The sequence below is a fragment of the Conger conger genome, chromosome 5 (genome assembly GCF_963514075.1).
Source record: "Conger conger chromosome 5, fConCon1.1, whole genome shotgun sequence".
Taxonomy (NCBI): Eukaryota; Metazoa; Chordata; class Actinopteri; order Anguilliformes; family Congridae; genus Conger; species Conger conger.
Genome location: NC_083764.1, coordinates 59,751,508 through 59,765,052, shown reverse-complemented (window position 1 = coordinate 59,765,052; position 13,545 = coordinate 59,751,508). Strand labels below are relative to the sequence as shown.

Below are 13,545 nucleotides of genomic sequence, written 5' to 3'. Positions count from 1 at the left end.
GCATAATGCCAGGCCAAAATGCAATGTTGTCACAGTGTTTCTGTGATGTTGTGAGAATATTATAAGAGCTGGCATAGCTCTATTGATCCCCAGCTCACATGCCAGAGAGTTGTTAAACAACAGGTTCCCTACAGTCTGTTTTAATAAACCAATTTCATTATTTGATGTAAACGTACCATTTAATTTTCATTACTCGTGTTTGTCAGTTGGCCAATATGTAATTGTTCCCTCCACTTTCAAACTTTTTATCTTACAGTCTCATTATATATTTTTTAAATCAGACTCTTTCATACACAGCAAGTTACATGTGTGCCACGCAAAACTTCACGCGCAAATAAACAAGGGAATGAGGTTATTGTTTTGCCCCATTCACTCCGATGCCGTAGCACAGACATATTAGCGGTCTTGGGTTCTGACAGCGCGTCACAGACGTGTTAGCGGTTTGATCATTGTATGCTCCTTTTCTTCTCTCTGGGGCTGGTCACCTCGTATAAAAATAGGCCGAAGTACAGTACGTGATGTGCTTTGAAAATGAATTCATAAATTACATCTGAACGAGGTGTCATGCATTTCTGTAATGTAATGCACCCTTGACAATAAGCAATGAATAAGCCTATAACATAATGGTTGGCTGAATTGCATTTCTAAAAAAAAAAGAAAAAGAAAAAAAAGGATAAAAAAATGCAGGTGTTATGCATTATATAATTGATTATAATGTGCAGGCTCTGAAAGCTCTCACCCAGTTTATAGATAGCAGCTAGACAATATATACAAAATGACAGCATAGGAGTGGCCATGCATTAAGATTATGTTACATTAATAGCCTATGTGGTTTTCCTTTATTTCATAACAGGAAAAAATAATTGAACCCTTTGGTAACAAGTGTGACCTGTTTCTACAATGACAGACATGGAACATGCCTCAGTGTAGTCTTAACACTAGACTGTGTATTGGTAAAAGATTAGACCTACATAATGCATTTCCCAAAGCCTTCCATTTTGTCTTTTTAACTTTAGATGCATGATGCACAAGCATCAAACAAGCATGCAAAAAATACATGAATATATAAAATGCCTACATTTTTTCCCAAGTCTCAATGTCCTGATGGAATTACAGTATTGAAGGATTCTGGATACTGAAGAGAGTTCAAGTAAAGTTCAAGGCCACGGTATGTTATCCTATTCATAAGGGTCTTATCTATTTTAAACATGTACATTTCAGAGCAGCAAATATATTTCATTAGGATGCAGCCAACAGTGAGAAATGTCAATCTGGGCACCAGGCTTTGATTTCAGAATAAATTGTAGTGTACCATGTGGCGTGGAAATACACTGGGAGCAGTTCATTATAATGAGAGTTCCAGTCTCTATGATCTCAGAGGTTCACCGATTTTCTATCAGTGTCTGACCCCAACCATATGTTTCTATCGGGCTCAGTGAAAATAAGGAATGATTGTGTGTGATTGTGCATTAATCTGACAATACATCCACTAAATTACTGTTCTGAACATTAAGCCGTACATCACAAGCGAGCTCACAGAAAAATGTGTCTTGAGGAGCATGGCGAGGTACACTTTTCCTTGCCATCACTTGTGGTCAAAATGTAGGTACATGCAAGTGGAAGTGTGTAGCACTGTAGCAATCATGTGTCCCTGCAGACTCCATTTTCCCATTAAACTTGATTGACATGATTGCTGTGGATTTCTATTTGATCCTGGTGCCAAGCGTTCACCAGTCCTGTCAGCCACCCACAGCAACTGAACTCAATTATCTGTCTAGCTGGAAGGAAAGTTTGTTCTGAATCAAAGACAACGAGGAAAGCGTTTGATTAACACAGCCTGAGAACAGGGCTACAAAGAGGGTTCCACCCCCTCAGTAAACATGCAAAATATGATAAAAGAGACAAATGCGACGTTTTAAACTGTTTGTGCAGGCCTAATAGAGCGGGTGTGGGCAGGAGGTCGTGACCTTCTGTTCTACAAACTGCCGTGAAAGAAACAGCAATGCACCTGCCCTGGCATCCTTTGTTACTGGCTCACCACTTTGGTTCAATTGGAGATTTATTGTCCACACATCCATCTTGTAATGGACCAAAAACATGATGTGATAAATTCCTTCTTCATCCATCCCCATGTATTCTGCCTTATGTTGACAAAAAATAAGAAGCTGAGTAAAGCATTATAAAAAAATATAAAATATGATAATAAAGTCCCCTCCAAAAGTATTGGGACGGCAATATTGCAGCAGCAACAACTCAAATTGGGAGTTTGAGTTCAAAAGATGTACTTGAGATGACAGATCCAAATTTCATCTTTTATTCCATGGTATTTTTAATCTAGATCTGTAAAACAACTTAGAACACCTTTTGTATCAGACAAAATTTTTTAGGTAAGCAAAGGTATTGGAACATGTGATGAAACGTGCTTCATCTCTACATTTTTTTTTGTATAGCTGAATACCTATAATAAAAACCAAGCCAATACATTATAGTAACAGTATATAAAGACAACATTTTAGTCGGATCACAGAGGACTAAAGTGTATTGCACAGCAGGCGGTCTATAAGGCAGGAAAAAGACGGCCACCGGAGATGAGGCAGGACTGCAGCACCCATGTCTAGGAAATGGAAGATTTGAATTACATGCTTTCCAAACCCTGGGAAGCATTATATTGGTACTGGGGGGAGGTACGCTGCGGTATAATGAGGCGATCCGCAGGCTGTGCTCCGCTTGTGCCAGCCCACCATGACACCCCTCCCCCTCGCAGGTCTGCCAGCCATCTGCTGGCTATGTGACTGCATTAAACCGCTCCATCCTCACTCACCCGTGTTCACCTCCGAGTTAATGCACTCTCAGGGTACACAGTGTTTTTCCCTCATAATCAACTTTTTTTTTTTTTTTTTTTTTTACTAAACTAAATTTTATATGGAACCAGAAATGCTTGGGTTAAATATTGCTTGTCAAATGGGGTATAGCTATCTCTAGCATGCTCCATGCGACATCTTACTGTTAAACGGAGACTCTAGTGTTTCCTTCTGTAGGATCGAATGCCAGCATAAACCAATTTGGACACTATAGATCTAGTGTTGTTAGAAATAAACACACAAGAACATAATGTTTGAAGATAACAGGTAGCCTTTAATACCCAGCAAATAGTAATTTGAACTGATAGCTAATAGCAACCATTTTATCTCAAATCATTTTTGGGCAATTTGCACTATTGCTTGACAAAAGGAGCAAACGTAAGCAAGTGCATTTCATAACACATGGTCAAACACTATCTACTCATATTGTTACTTAACAAATCAGGACCAATTGCTTTGACATGATCAATATTTTCAAAAACAGATGACAGACGCAATAAAAAAAACAGAAAAAAAAACAAGTTGTATTTGTAAATCACACTTTCCCATTGCCCAACTAAAAGAACATATGAAATACACAACATAGCTATGACCCAAAAGTCAATCCAACAGAAAACTTGAACAAAAGACATAGCTTGCAACAAAATGATGGCAACTCAACTCATAAAATGCAGAGCTTTGAAATGGTGTCTTCAGGTGGACACAGGTGCACCTCATCAGCAATTCAGGTATTCTGGTCCAACCACACAGAGCACAAGCAAGGGAATGCAACAACACCCACATTTGTTTGCCTGTTTATAAATGTATTCTATCCATATTTTCAGTTCAGATCAGGAATTATAAGCAGTATATTTGCTAATTTAGGAATCATTCAGGAAATAACAAACGGATAGGCTGCTATTATAAACTAAGAATTCGCAATATGATATGCTTAAATACAACGTAACCAAAATTCACCATTGCTTATGTAGTGTGGCCTACTTCTTTAAAAATGCACTCATGTGGTCTGTTTCATTTAATCTGATGTAAAACAAATGCAGTGATGCATTCCGCTAGCCAAGGCAAACGTCCAGAAGCGGAGTGTAGGCTACTTCCAAAAGCCCAAGGCAGGAATCAGGAATCACAACGTGTCACGTGATGCAGGAGGCGGAACTAGAGTGCCTAGTAGCCAGTCGCTGCAAAGGCCAGGCAGCTCTCTATAAAAAAAAGGGAAAAGAGCACGAATAACGGAACGATACAGGATTTATGGAAATGCCTGCCGTGACAACGCTGAACAAGCGTGGAGGTTATGCATAAATAAAATAAAAACAAAGCACAAAGTGGTACCGCGTCTAGAGACAAAACTGGAATTCTACAATAGCCTGAACTGGCAACTGAAAATGGCCTGGATGTGGAAGGTAAGTCTTCCCTCAGATATGCCTTTCTCGGAGACTGCTACCAGAAGCAGTAGTTATTCCACTGTCGCTGCATTATTGGTTTTCCGCATATGCCAGTAAATATGAAAGGATAACGGGTCGAGCAATGATGTTGACTCATTTTCTAATTTCACACAGATCACGCAAAGCCCGACGAGCTTACGCATGAGTCGTATGTCCCCTGCTGTTTTTAGCATACCCTACAGTTCTCCGCTTATCGAGAAACAGCTGCGGAAACAATGTAACGGAAAAAAAAAATGAATTGGGGCTACACGGGGCCCCGTGGCTTTGGTGTAGTTTCGCATTGTTACACCCGAGTGTGAATTCTAAAGGCGGTGTTACGAGGATGTACAAGCAAACGAGGAACTGTGTCCTACTTTGAACATCATCTCATTAAAGGAATTCATCACTTATTTACTAAAAACTCACTCGTGTGTACAGTATTATGTCTTTGTGACCGTAGCCTACTGCTTTTGTTGGTTTGTATACATCAACACCAACAATTGATCGCGTTTCTGAGTAACATCATTTAAATTTACAAACACCTATTGAATTACAATGTTAAATAGACCTTTAATCAAATGCTATCGCTGGGGAACTACCTATGCACTGCATTCTTTCACGAAAAATCCACAAGTTGATCTTTTCAGTGAAGTTCAGTTCCAACTTCCTGGACCCAGGCTGATAATAACTGCAATCCATTGCCTTTACTGTACATTACTACCACCTAACTGAATATGTCCATATTCAGTTATTCAATATTCAGTGATATTGCACCTAGTTAACCTCCAATCCTAACCACAATGTCCACAATTTTAATCTTAAATCAGTTTATGCAATTTATTAGACTGAAATATCTTTATTTGTGTTTGTTCTGGCAGAGACAATGTAGTTAATGTTCATTCCAAACTCAGACATAATGAAAAAATGCAAATTCAAAGGAAAATGGAAGTAAAACGGTTTCATATTTAAAACCTATAGACCCACATGAGATGCAAACATCTGCTTCATATCATACCATGTACCATACCATTCTAAAACTTGGACACATTTTATGAATTATCAGATGTGCTGTATATGGTGCATTATATTGCCTTATCTTATAAGGCTACGGTCTTATTTATACACACACGTTCATAATTTAAGGTTATAGTATAATAACACACAGAATATGATGTATATGTTGGCATATATTGCAGCAGGTATATTTCTTACATACTGGATTTTATTTTATCAAAATGACTTAACATTATATGCAATTAATGAAATAAGGCATTAGACATGGAAATAGGACAATACTTTTTCATTTAACTGGGTGTGTAGTGAATAAATAAAGTGTGACAATAAAATACTTTATTCTGTAAATTACGATATTGGTGTCAACCCAAAAAGAATATGCTGACCTCAACTGTTGCCATGTCCAATTTCTACAGCAGAGCCCATTATATGATATTTTATTTGGCAGACTTGTACAGTAAGTGCATTCCAAAGGTCATTGGAACAATTACAAACACAGGTCAGGTAAAGTACGAGTCTGTCATAACATATGGGCTACCCATAGCCATGAACCCCACGTCTAGTTCACACATTACATTAATGGCATTTGGCAGAGCGACGTACAGTTGATTAGACTAAGCAGGAGACAATCCTCCCCTGGAGCAATGCAGGGTTAAGGGCCCAACAGCTGTGCTACACTGGGATTTGAGCCACCGACCTTCCATGTCCCAGTCATTTACCTTAACCACTACGCTACAGGCCACCCTTAGTTTTGAGGCTAAGTAGGTAAAGCTGTGGCTAAATCGGAAGGTCGAAGCGAGGCATGATTTTACAAGGAATTACAGTGTCGAGATCTTCTGCTACATGGAGGTGCGAGATGATCAAGATATGGTAAATGGTTGGCATTTATATAACGCCTTTATCCAAAGCGCTGTACAATTGATGCTTCTCATTCACCCATTCATACACACACTCGCACACCAACGGCTATTGGCTGCCATGCAAGGTGCTGTCCAGCTCATCAGGAGCATTTGGGGGTTGGGTGTCTTGCTCAGGGACACTTCGACACAGCCCGGGCGGGGGATCAAACCGGCAACCCTCCGACTGCCAGACGACTGCTCTTACTGCCTGAGCCATGTCACACAAGATATGGGGTGAAAGTGTTGCATGAAAGTGCTAATAGATGGGTAGCCAATAGCAGTGTTATAGGTGCTAATAGCAGTGTTAATGTTTGTCAAGGAAAAGTCTGAAGAAACGTGTCTTCAGAACACGACAGAAATACAACAAAAAAATTAAAAACTGAGCAGCTTGCGTAATGGTGAGAGGCAGCCACTTCTTTCAGTCTGGAGTCCTCAAACTGAGTTGTGCATTTGAGGATTTATAATTTATTTTATTATTATTTATTATTATTGCCCTTATACAGGTAGGCTTAAGATGCCTGTTAGCCAGGGGAGTAGACTGAAATCCTTCCTCCCTGGGTGACGCCATAGGCAGTTATGTGCTGCCCCACAATGCAATGTGGCAAAGTGCTTATTTCAGGTGTCAGGATTAAATTCCAGACGGGCGAGGCAAATCGAGGCCTGGTACTTTAATAGCTTGAGGTGCCACCTGACGGCGGTGATGAGATGTGTGTGAGTGTTTTATTTTTGTCCCTGAGAAGCCTTTTTTTCCATGTTCACCTGTACGTTTAAGATGGGTCTCTATTGATTTCTCTGTCTTAAGGTTCTGCAGTGCTGAGGGAATATTGGCATTGGCAGACAAAGGTGTGAAAGCTCAATATGCTGAACTAATACAATGCAACATGCACTGCAACAGTTACCCGACAATCCTCCTTACTGTCTTTTCTCTTGAACATGTGCTTGTCTCCTGGGATGATAAAATGGCAAGAATTCCTTGTAGATGCCACTCAGCTGATGCAAAATGTTGTAAGCAGGTGCTACCTTACCTTCTAATCGACAGCCCTTAATAATGTCCAAGGTATGTGTAGGTAGATCTACTTCACCCTCTTCTAATTTTCGGGAAAACATTATACAACAACGTGCTATCTAAAAGCGGAGCCAGCCAAATGCCTTTATTTAGAAGGTGTAAATATGTTGCTTACCGTGGGTGGCCTACTTATTTTTAACAGGATGCTTTTATAACCAAAGCAAATATAGGTCTAGGTGTAAACTGAAATACATTAAAACGAAGTTTCCTTTTAAAATTCAGTGGCTGCCATGGATAGTGACACACCCCAAAGGTATTTTTGAAATATAACATAAATCCAAAGTTATTTAATTGTAGCAATATTAAATTGTAGATCTACAGCGCATGCGTGAGAAAATAACACACAATTCTGCATTAAAGGAACAAGGGAATTCGCCCTGAATATTTAGTGTATTTTAATGTTGGTTTCCATTTTAATTAGAATGAATTCATCCATGAAAAGCAGTATGATGCTGGGACAGGTCGCTGGTCAGCTTCCTCTGTAAATTGTTCAAAACAGTCAGGCCCTTACTATTATTGGTAATTATACACCAAACGAGCCTGAGGCACTTAATGAGACGGGGTTAGAGATGGGGGTCTGGTGCTCTCGATTTCAGTGGACACAAATGCCTTCAGTGCACAAGAGGGGAACAGTGGCTAATTGGGAAAGATGAGATGCACTCCGTTTTAGCCCCATGATCCCACTTTTCAAAGCCGGACACATCCTGCTGATATTGATGCCACTTGGTCCGATTTTCACCCAACACCGGAAAAAATGTATCATTGATTTGAATTGCTTTGAAGCCCCTTCAGCAGATTGTGAAGGCAAGAAATATTAGCTGTTTCACATTACGAATGCTATAGGGAGTGCTAACTTTGTGAGTGAGTTTGGGTGAATTTCCTTAAACTTTGATGTCTGTGACCATGCGCTCCAACCGTAAACATTCCTTAATTGACAAGAGAAATTCCTGGCGAACAGAAAGCAAATGAAAGCAAGTGTTTGCAGAAACCTGTGCATCCTATAATTGGAAGTGTCACCTTTTTTTACACCGCTGAAACTTTTTCAATAAGAAAAAAAAACACTTTTTGATGCATTTCAGCAGAAATATATTTGCACACAACCTCAAGTCTATTGCAAAGTCTGTGTTGTCACAGATTGAATTGGGTGTATTGACTTTGCATTCTCATTCCATTGACAGGAGGGCAGTGCAGGCCTCCCACTGCCTCGACAGTTCCATGCTGAGTCTAATTTATTCACTGTGTGGCCTTTACAGATAAGGTTCTTTTTTTATCTGAGAGAGGCTCAAGATAGCACCCCTCAAAAGAGGGGAATACCCTCATGCATGGACAGAATAACGCTGAATATGTTCCCGCTCTTTTCTGCCTTATTGTAAGGCAGACCTGTATGTGCTGGGGGCCTTTCACATGAATGATTCAGAGTGACTGGTATTATCTCTCTGGTACCTCTCTCCCTGATGGCCATTGAGCCATCCTTAGTTCCGTTCACTGGGTCATCATTTTTTCATTATGCTAGTCCTGATCTATTAATAATGTATTTACATACATTTATATGTATGTACGTACTGTATGTTCAGTGACTAGTAGTAATAACTTTACCTTCATTAATAAGAATGCAACATTTCATAAGAATAGACATTGTTTATGAACTCACCTTGGAGTAATGCTAATATGGGAGCCATCTGCAATATCAGGACAGGGTACTCTTATAGTTAGGGAATATTGTATGAATATTATATCTGTAATATCAGGACAGGCTACTCTTATAGTTAGGGAATATTGTATGAATATTATATCTGTAATATCAGGACAAGCTACTCTTATACTTAGGGAATATTGTATGAATATTATATCTGTAATATCAGGACAGGCTACTCTTATAATTAGGGAATGTTGTTTAACTCCTCTCAGTGGTCACCCTCATGCCCTCTCAAGCCAGTCACTCCTCAGTTTAAAATTCACCATTAACTGGTTGAGTCTTTTCCTGTTTTATCATAATGCGAAAAGCTTTCATTTTAATGTTTTATTTACTGCTCTGTGTAGCCTCTTGCACTTGTATGATGGTTCATAAAGGCGTACTGAAATGCTGATGTATTCGTGTGCTCTTCCACATTTTATTTTTGTCATAAAAAGAGGTCACAATTTGCATATGCACATAAATGCTGTTGGCCGCATTTCTCCAAATGGCATCAAAAGGTGGATGTGGAAATCTTGTGGGTATGTACATGCACATACTGTATAAATGGTAACATTTGGGCCTCCGGCAGTCTGTAAAATTCAACCAGCCTTCTGTTGGTTTAGACGGGATTAAAAGGTTGCAGTGCGCCGGATTAAGCACAACCTCATTACGCTCTTCCAGCAAGTCAGAAGTTTCTCTATTAAAGGCAAGTGGTTTGTAGACTGCAGTCTACCTGGCAAATATGCCTCATGACCTCAATTACACTGGCCATGATTGCTGGTCCTCAAGAATAGCCCCTAAGTGGGTGTTTGAAGTTGCAGTAAAATGTTCCTGAAATTCAAGCACAAATGTCATCAGTTAACAGTGCCCTATTAAACTAATAAAATTAGTCTTCCACGTGGTCCACAAGGAAAAGTTTGCTAGTGAAGGTGTGTGCTGCCCATGTGTTATTCTGCATTATGTGTCCTTACACACACATGTGTAGATTTATTTATTTATTTATTACATGCATTGGATAATCTGTGAGCAGTGATCACTTTTAGATGAAAACAGAAAACTTGGTGTCTGAAAACAGAAAACATGAAACGGTGCATAGCAGCACTCTGGCTCCTTCAAGCACCATTGACTAACGGAGTATGTACATAATTATTCATTCAGTCAGGACAACTCACGTATTTAGATAAATATTCATACATTTTATTTAGGTTTGCCGCTAAATGAATCTGCTGTAGTGATCTGTGTAAAATTGTTCATGCGTGTACACTCATCCTTTTTTTATAGAGGGTATCAGTTTTTAATTCATGTTAAGATTTTATAGAGATTTTCCTGCGTAACACCGCAAGTTTACGTCAGTGTTGTGTTTGCGTCTGCGCGATTGGTCGAGTATGAGAACATGTATTTGCAGATGTCGAGCATCGGTCTCCAGCAGAAAGAGTTTCCTGAACGTGCACAACGCTCATTTTGTTTGTGCTTTTCTGCGAAATGAATAAAGTTGGTGTAAAACTGCGAGTCGCGTGTGGGGGCGTGTGAAAACGTGTGAGAATGTACGAACCCCAGACTCGTTGCTGGGGTCCTACCTGTCATTCCTGACTCCAGTGTCCCTGGCACAGCGCGGTCGACCTGGTGCCCGCTGGCTGTTGCTCCGAGTCTCCGGGAGGAATGTCAGCTTGGCGCTCGGTTTTTTCGCGGAGCTGACACACGGCACCGGGCCCCTTCGCCCTGTCCGCCACGGGTCAGGGGATCGGCCCGCGTGCTGGCGGCTAGAAGCGCTGCTGGACCGCGATGGCGTGTTTCAGAGCTGGGGGGGGGGGCGCGTGGTGTTGTGAGCGGCTGGATTAGACCCGGGTCCTGCTAGGGCAGCTGTCTCGGCACCAAGCAGCAGGGGGTATGCCACCTTACCAGCGGTGGCAGACGGTCCACTTTTCTGTGCCCTTTTCTCTTGATACACCGTGTAGTTGTCAATGTACTGTAACAACGGCTGAATTAAAACAAAAGAGCTAAAAGCTCAAAAGCTTGTTCAGTAATGGCTTGGGTGTTGGTCACGCACACTAATATTAGAGGAGAATCTTGGGGGGGGGAAAAGTGTTTATAAGGTTTAATTCTTTAAGTGGCATGATCACAAATATACATTCTAGAGCATTGACCTTTGAAAAAAAACATTCCAGAAATCTACTCTTCAAAGGGTTATTGAAGGATTCATTACATTAGATCTGCTGTAGTGATCACATTTGGCAGACGCTCTTATCCAGAGCAACGTACAGTTGATTAGCAAGCAGGAGACAATCCTCCCCTGGACCAATGCAGGGTTAAGTACCTTGCTCAAAGGCCCAACGGCTGTGCGGATTTTATTGTGGCTAGACTGGGTATCGAACTACCAACCTTGCGTGTCCCAGTCATGTATCTTAACCACTACACTACAGGCCTACACTACAGAGTTGAGTAGCTGGGTCAGCTTGTTATGTGTCATCGCCACTGGTGTTCTCACTCTGATCCCACTCTGATTTTTGATCACCAGGATGCGGTAATGTAAACTTAGCCAGCCCACAGTCCTCATCCAGCTTCTACCTAACCTTGAAGCCGTTTGCCACATGCTCCAATGTCCATGTAAATTGCACTAACAATGTTGAGCCTACTATTAGCGCTTCCTGTTAGAGTCCTCTTCAGTTGCCACGTTTGGCCAAAGCCTTGTGTTTTTCCAAGCTCTATAAAACTTTCCAGTATGTGCTGTGCGTTGGCCCCTGGTTGACCACCTAATTGAGCCTCAAAGTTAAAGGCATTGAGGTTACAATTGAGGTGACAGCGCAATGATGGAAAATTCCTATAGGGGAGTTAATGGTGTTGAGCTTTCTGCCATTGTCTTGGGGTCACTGAGCTGGGAACAAAGTGGCTGAATCTACTCCTAACAGACCGGCTGCTGGAGTCACTGGGGCCTGTTTGTTTACTGGGCCCGCATCACCAGACCAATTTTCCCCAGGGGGAAAATTCTGTTTCATTACCTCCTTGAAAATCCACTTTTTCGATTTGAGCTCTCCTACCTTCTCCTCCATCTGTAGAATATATTGTTTGCTGTTGTCTTATGAATAATGCAGTTATTTTCATTGCAGTGATCAAGATTTTTCACGGTTTTCATTTCCTGGGACAAATTTTATCATTTGCCCATATCCATGCGTGCTATGCAAATCACAGAGACTCCCTAAGGCTCAGAGGGAATTTGGCAGTCTGCCATAGTCATATACGTATACTGACTTTATAGTGCAAAAATCTGAATTAAAAATACTGCTTTGAAGTTTCAATGTGGGATGTAGATAATAGTTATTTGGGTATTTGGTTAACCCATTTAAAATGTGAACCAACATCTGGATCAATAGAACATTAACAAACAAGAATGCCGTCAAGACCATCTGAGCTTTTCATAAAAAGACATTGAAAGCTTTTTTCACGACTTCATGATTAAGTCACTTGGAACATAATGTATATTTTGTCAGTGCAAATGCTGAAGTAGTTCATCGACTGTTTTCCAATTATATGTCTTAGTGTCGCAGAATCGGTGGAAGAATTGGAATGAAGAAAACGAGTGAAAAATGAAAATGAAACAAGCTTTATTCACTCTGAAGAGCTTCTTATTTTCATCTCATCATTTTCTTCTCTTGACAGAGATGTTCATACTGTGGATGAGAAAAGGGTCATTTGATGCAGATAAGCGTAGTCTATTTTGGAAGAGTTGGACTCGCATAATGGCAGTGTGCATGATTCTGCACAATATTACATTACATGACATTATTGGCATTTTGGCAGACGCTGTTATCCAGAGAGACGTACAGTTGATTAGACAAAGCAGGAGACAATCCTCCCCTGGAGCAATGCAGGGTTAAGGGCCTTGCTCAAGGGCCCAACGGCTGTGCGGATCTTATTGTGGCCCAGTCATTTACTTTAACCATTACGCTACAGGCCGCATAGTATTGTGCTTACTGTACTATAGTTCACTACATGGCTGCTTGTAGCTTCTGTTGGTTTTATTGTCCAAAAGATTATATCCAAAAACAAAACTATACCCCTATTTTTGATGCCAAAAATGAAATATACTGTATTTTCTTTTTTTAAAACATTCACTAATTCAGAATGACTAGTTACCTGTTAATGAGGGTTAATGAAGGTTACTCATCAGCTGTGTTTGACACCTCTGGTTTAATCCAGAGGAGTTTAATTTGAGGAAGGCTTACAACAGCAGTGAGTGATACCCTTTGGCTTCCACACAGCACTGTCCATCTGGCAACAATCGCATAGGAGCAAAGCTTTGAAACCCTGTGCTCCACTTCAGATCAATAAAACCCACACTGTTCAATTTTAAGGAAAACACTGTTGTTTGTCAATGAAAGACTAATTCCAATAAAGTGGCTTCCCTGTAGTTGTGACCTGTAAATTCGCTAATTAAATGATGTCACCCTCAAGAAAAATGAATTACACATAGTTGTAAGGACCAAGGGATTCTGCATCTGTGTAAACCTTCAGGAAATTACCCAGCCGAAGGCAATTTCTGTTTAGACAAGGACACTGTTTTGTTGTCAAAATGTTTAACCACCACAGCCTGAAAGGAGAAACTGAGGCCAACAAC

General features: G+C 40.5%; 1 protein-coding gene across 1 annotated transcript in view; it reads left to right on the top strand.

The window, feature by feature from the left end:
- The first annotated feature begins 4,145 nt into the window (after positions 1-4,145).
- The window catches only part of st6galnac3 (ST6 (alpha-N-acetyl-neuraminyl-2,3-beta-galactosyl-1,3)-N-acetylgalactosaminide alpha-2,6-sialyltransferase 3), a 91,353-nt gene continuing 81,953 nt past the window's right edge, over positions 4,146-13,545 (top strand). The window contains exon 1 of the mRNA XM_061243609.1: positions 4,146-4,258. Within this exon, the coding sequence (XP_061099593.1) occupies positions 4,241-4,258 (18 nt within the window). The 5' untranslated portion in view covers positions 4,146-4,240. The remainder of the gene's footprint in view (positions 4,259-13,545) is intronic.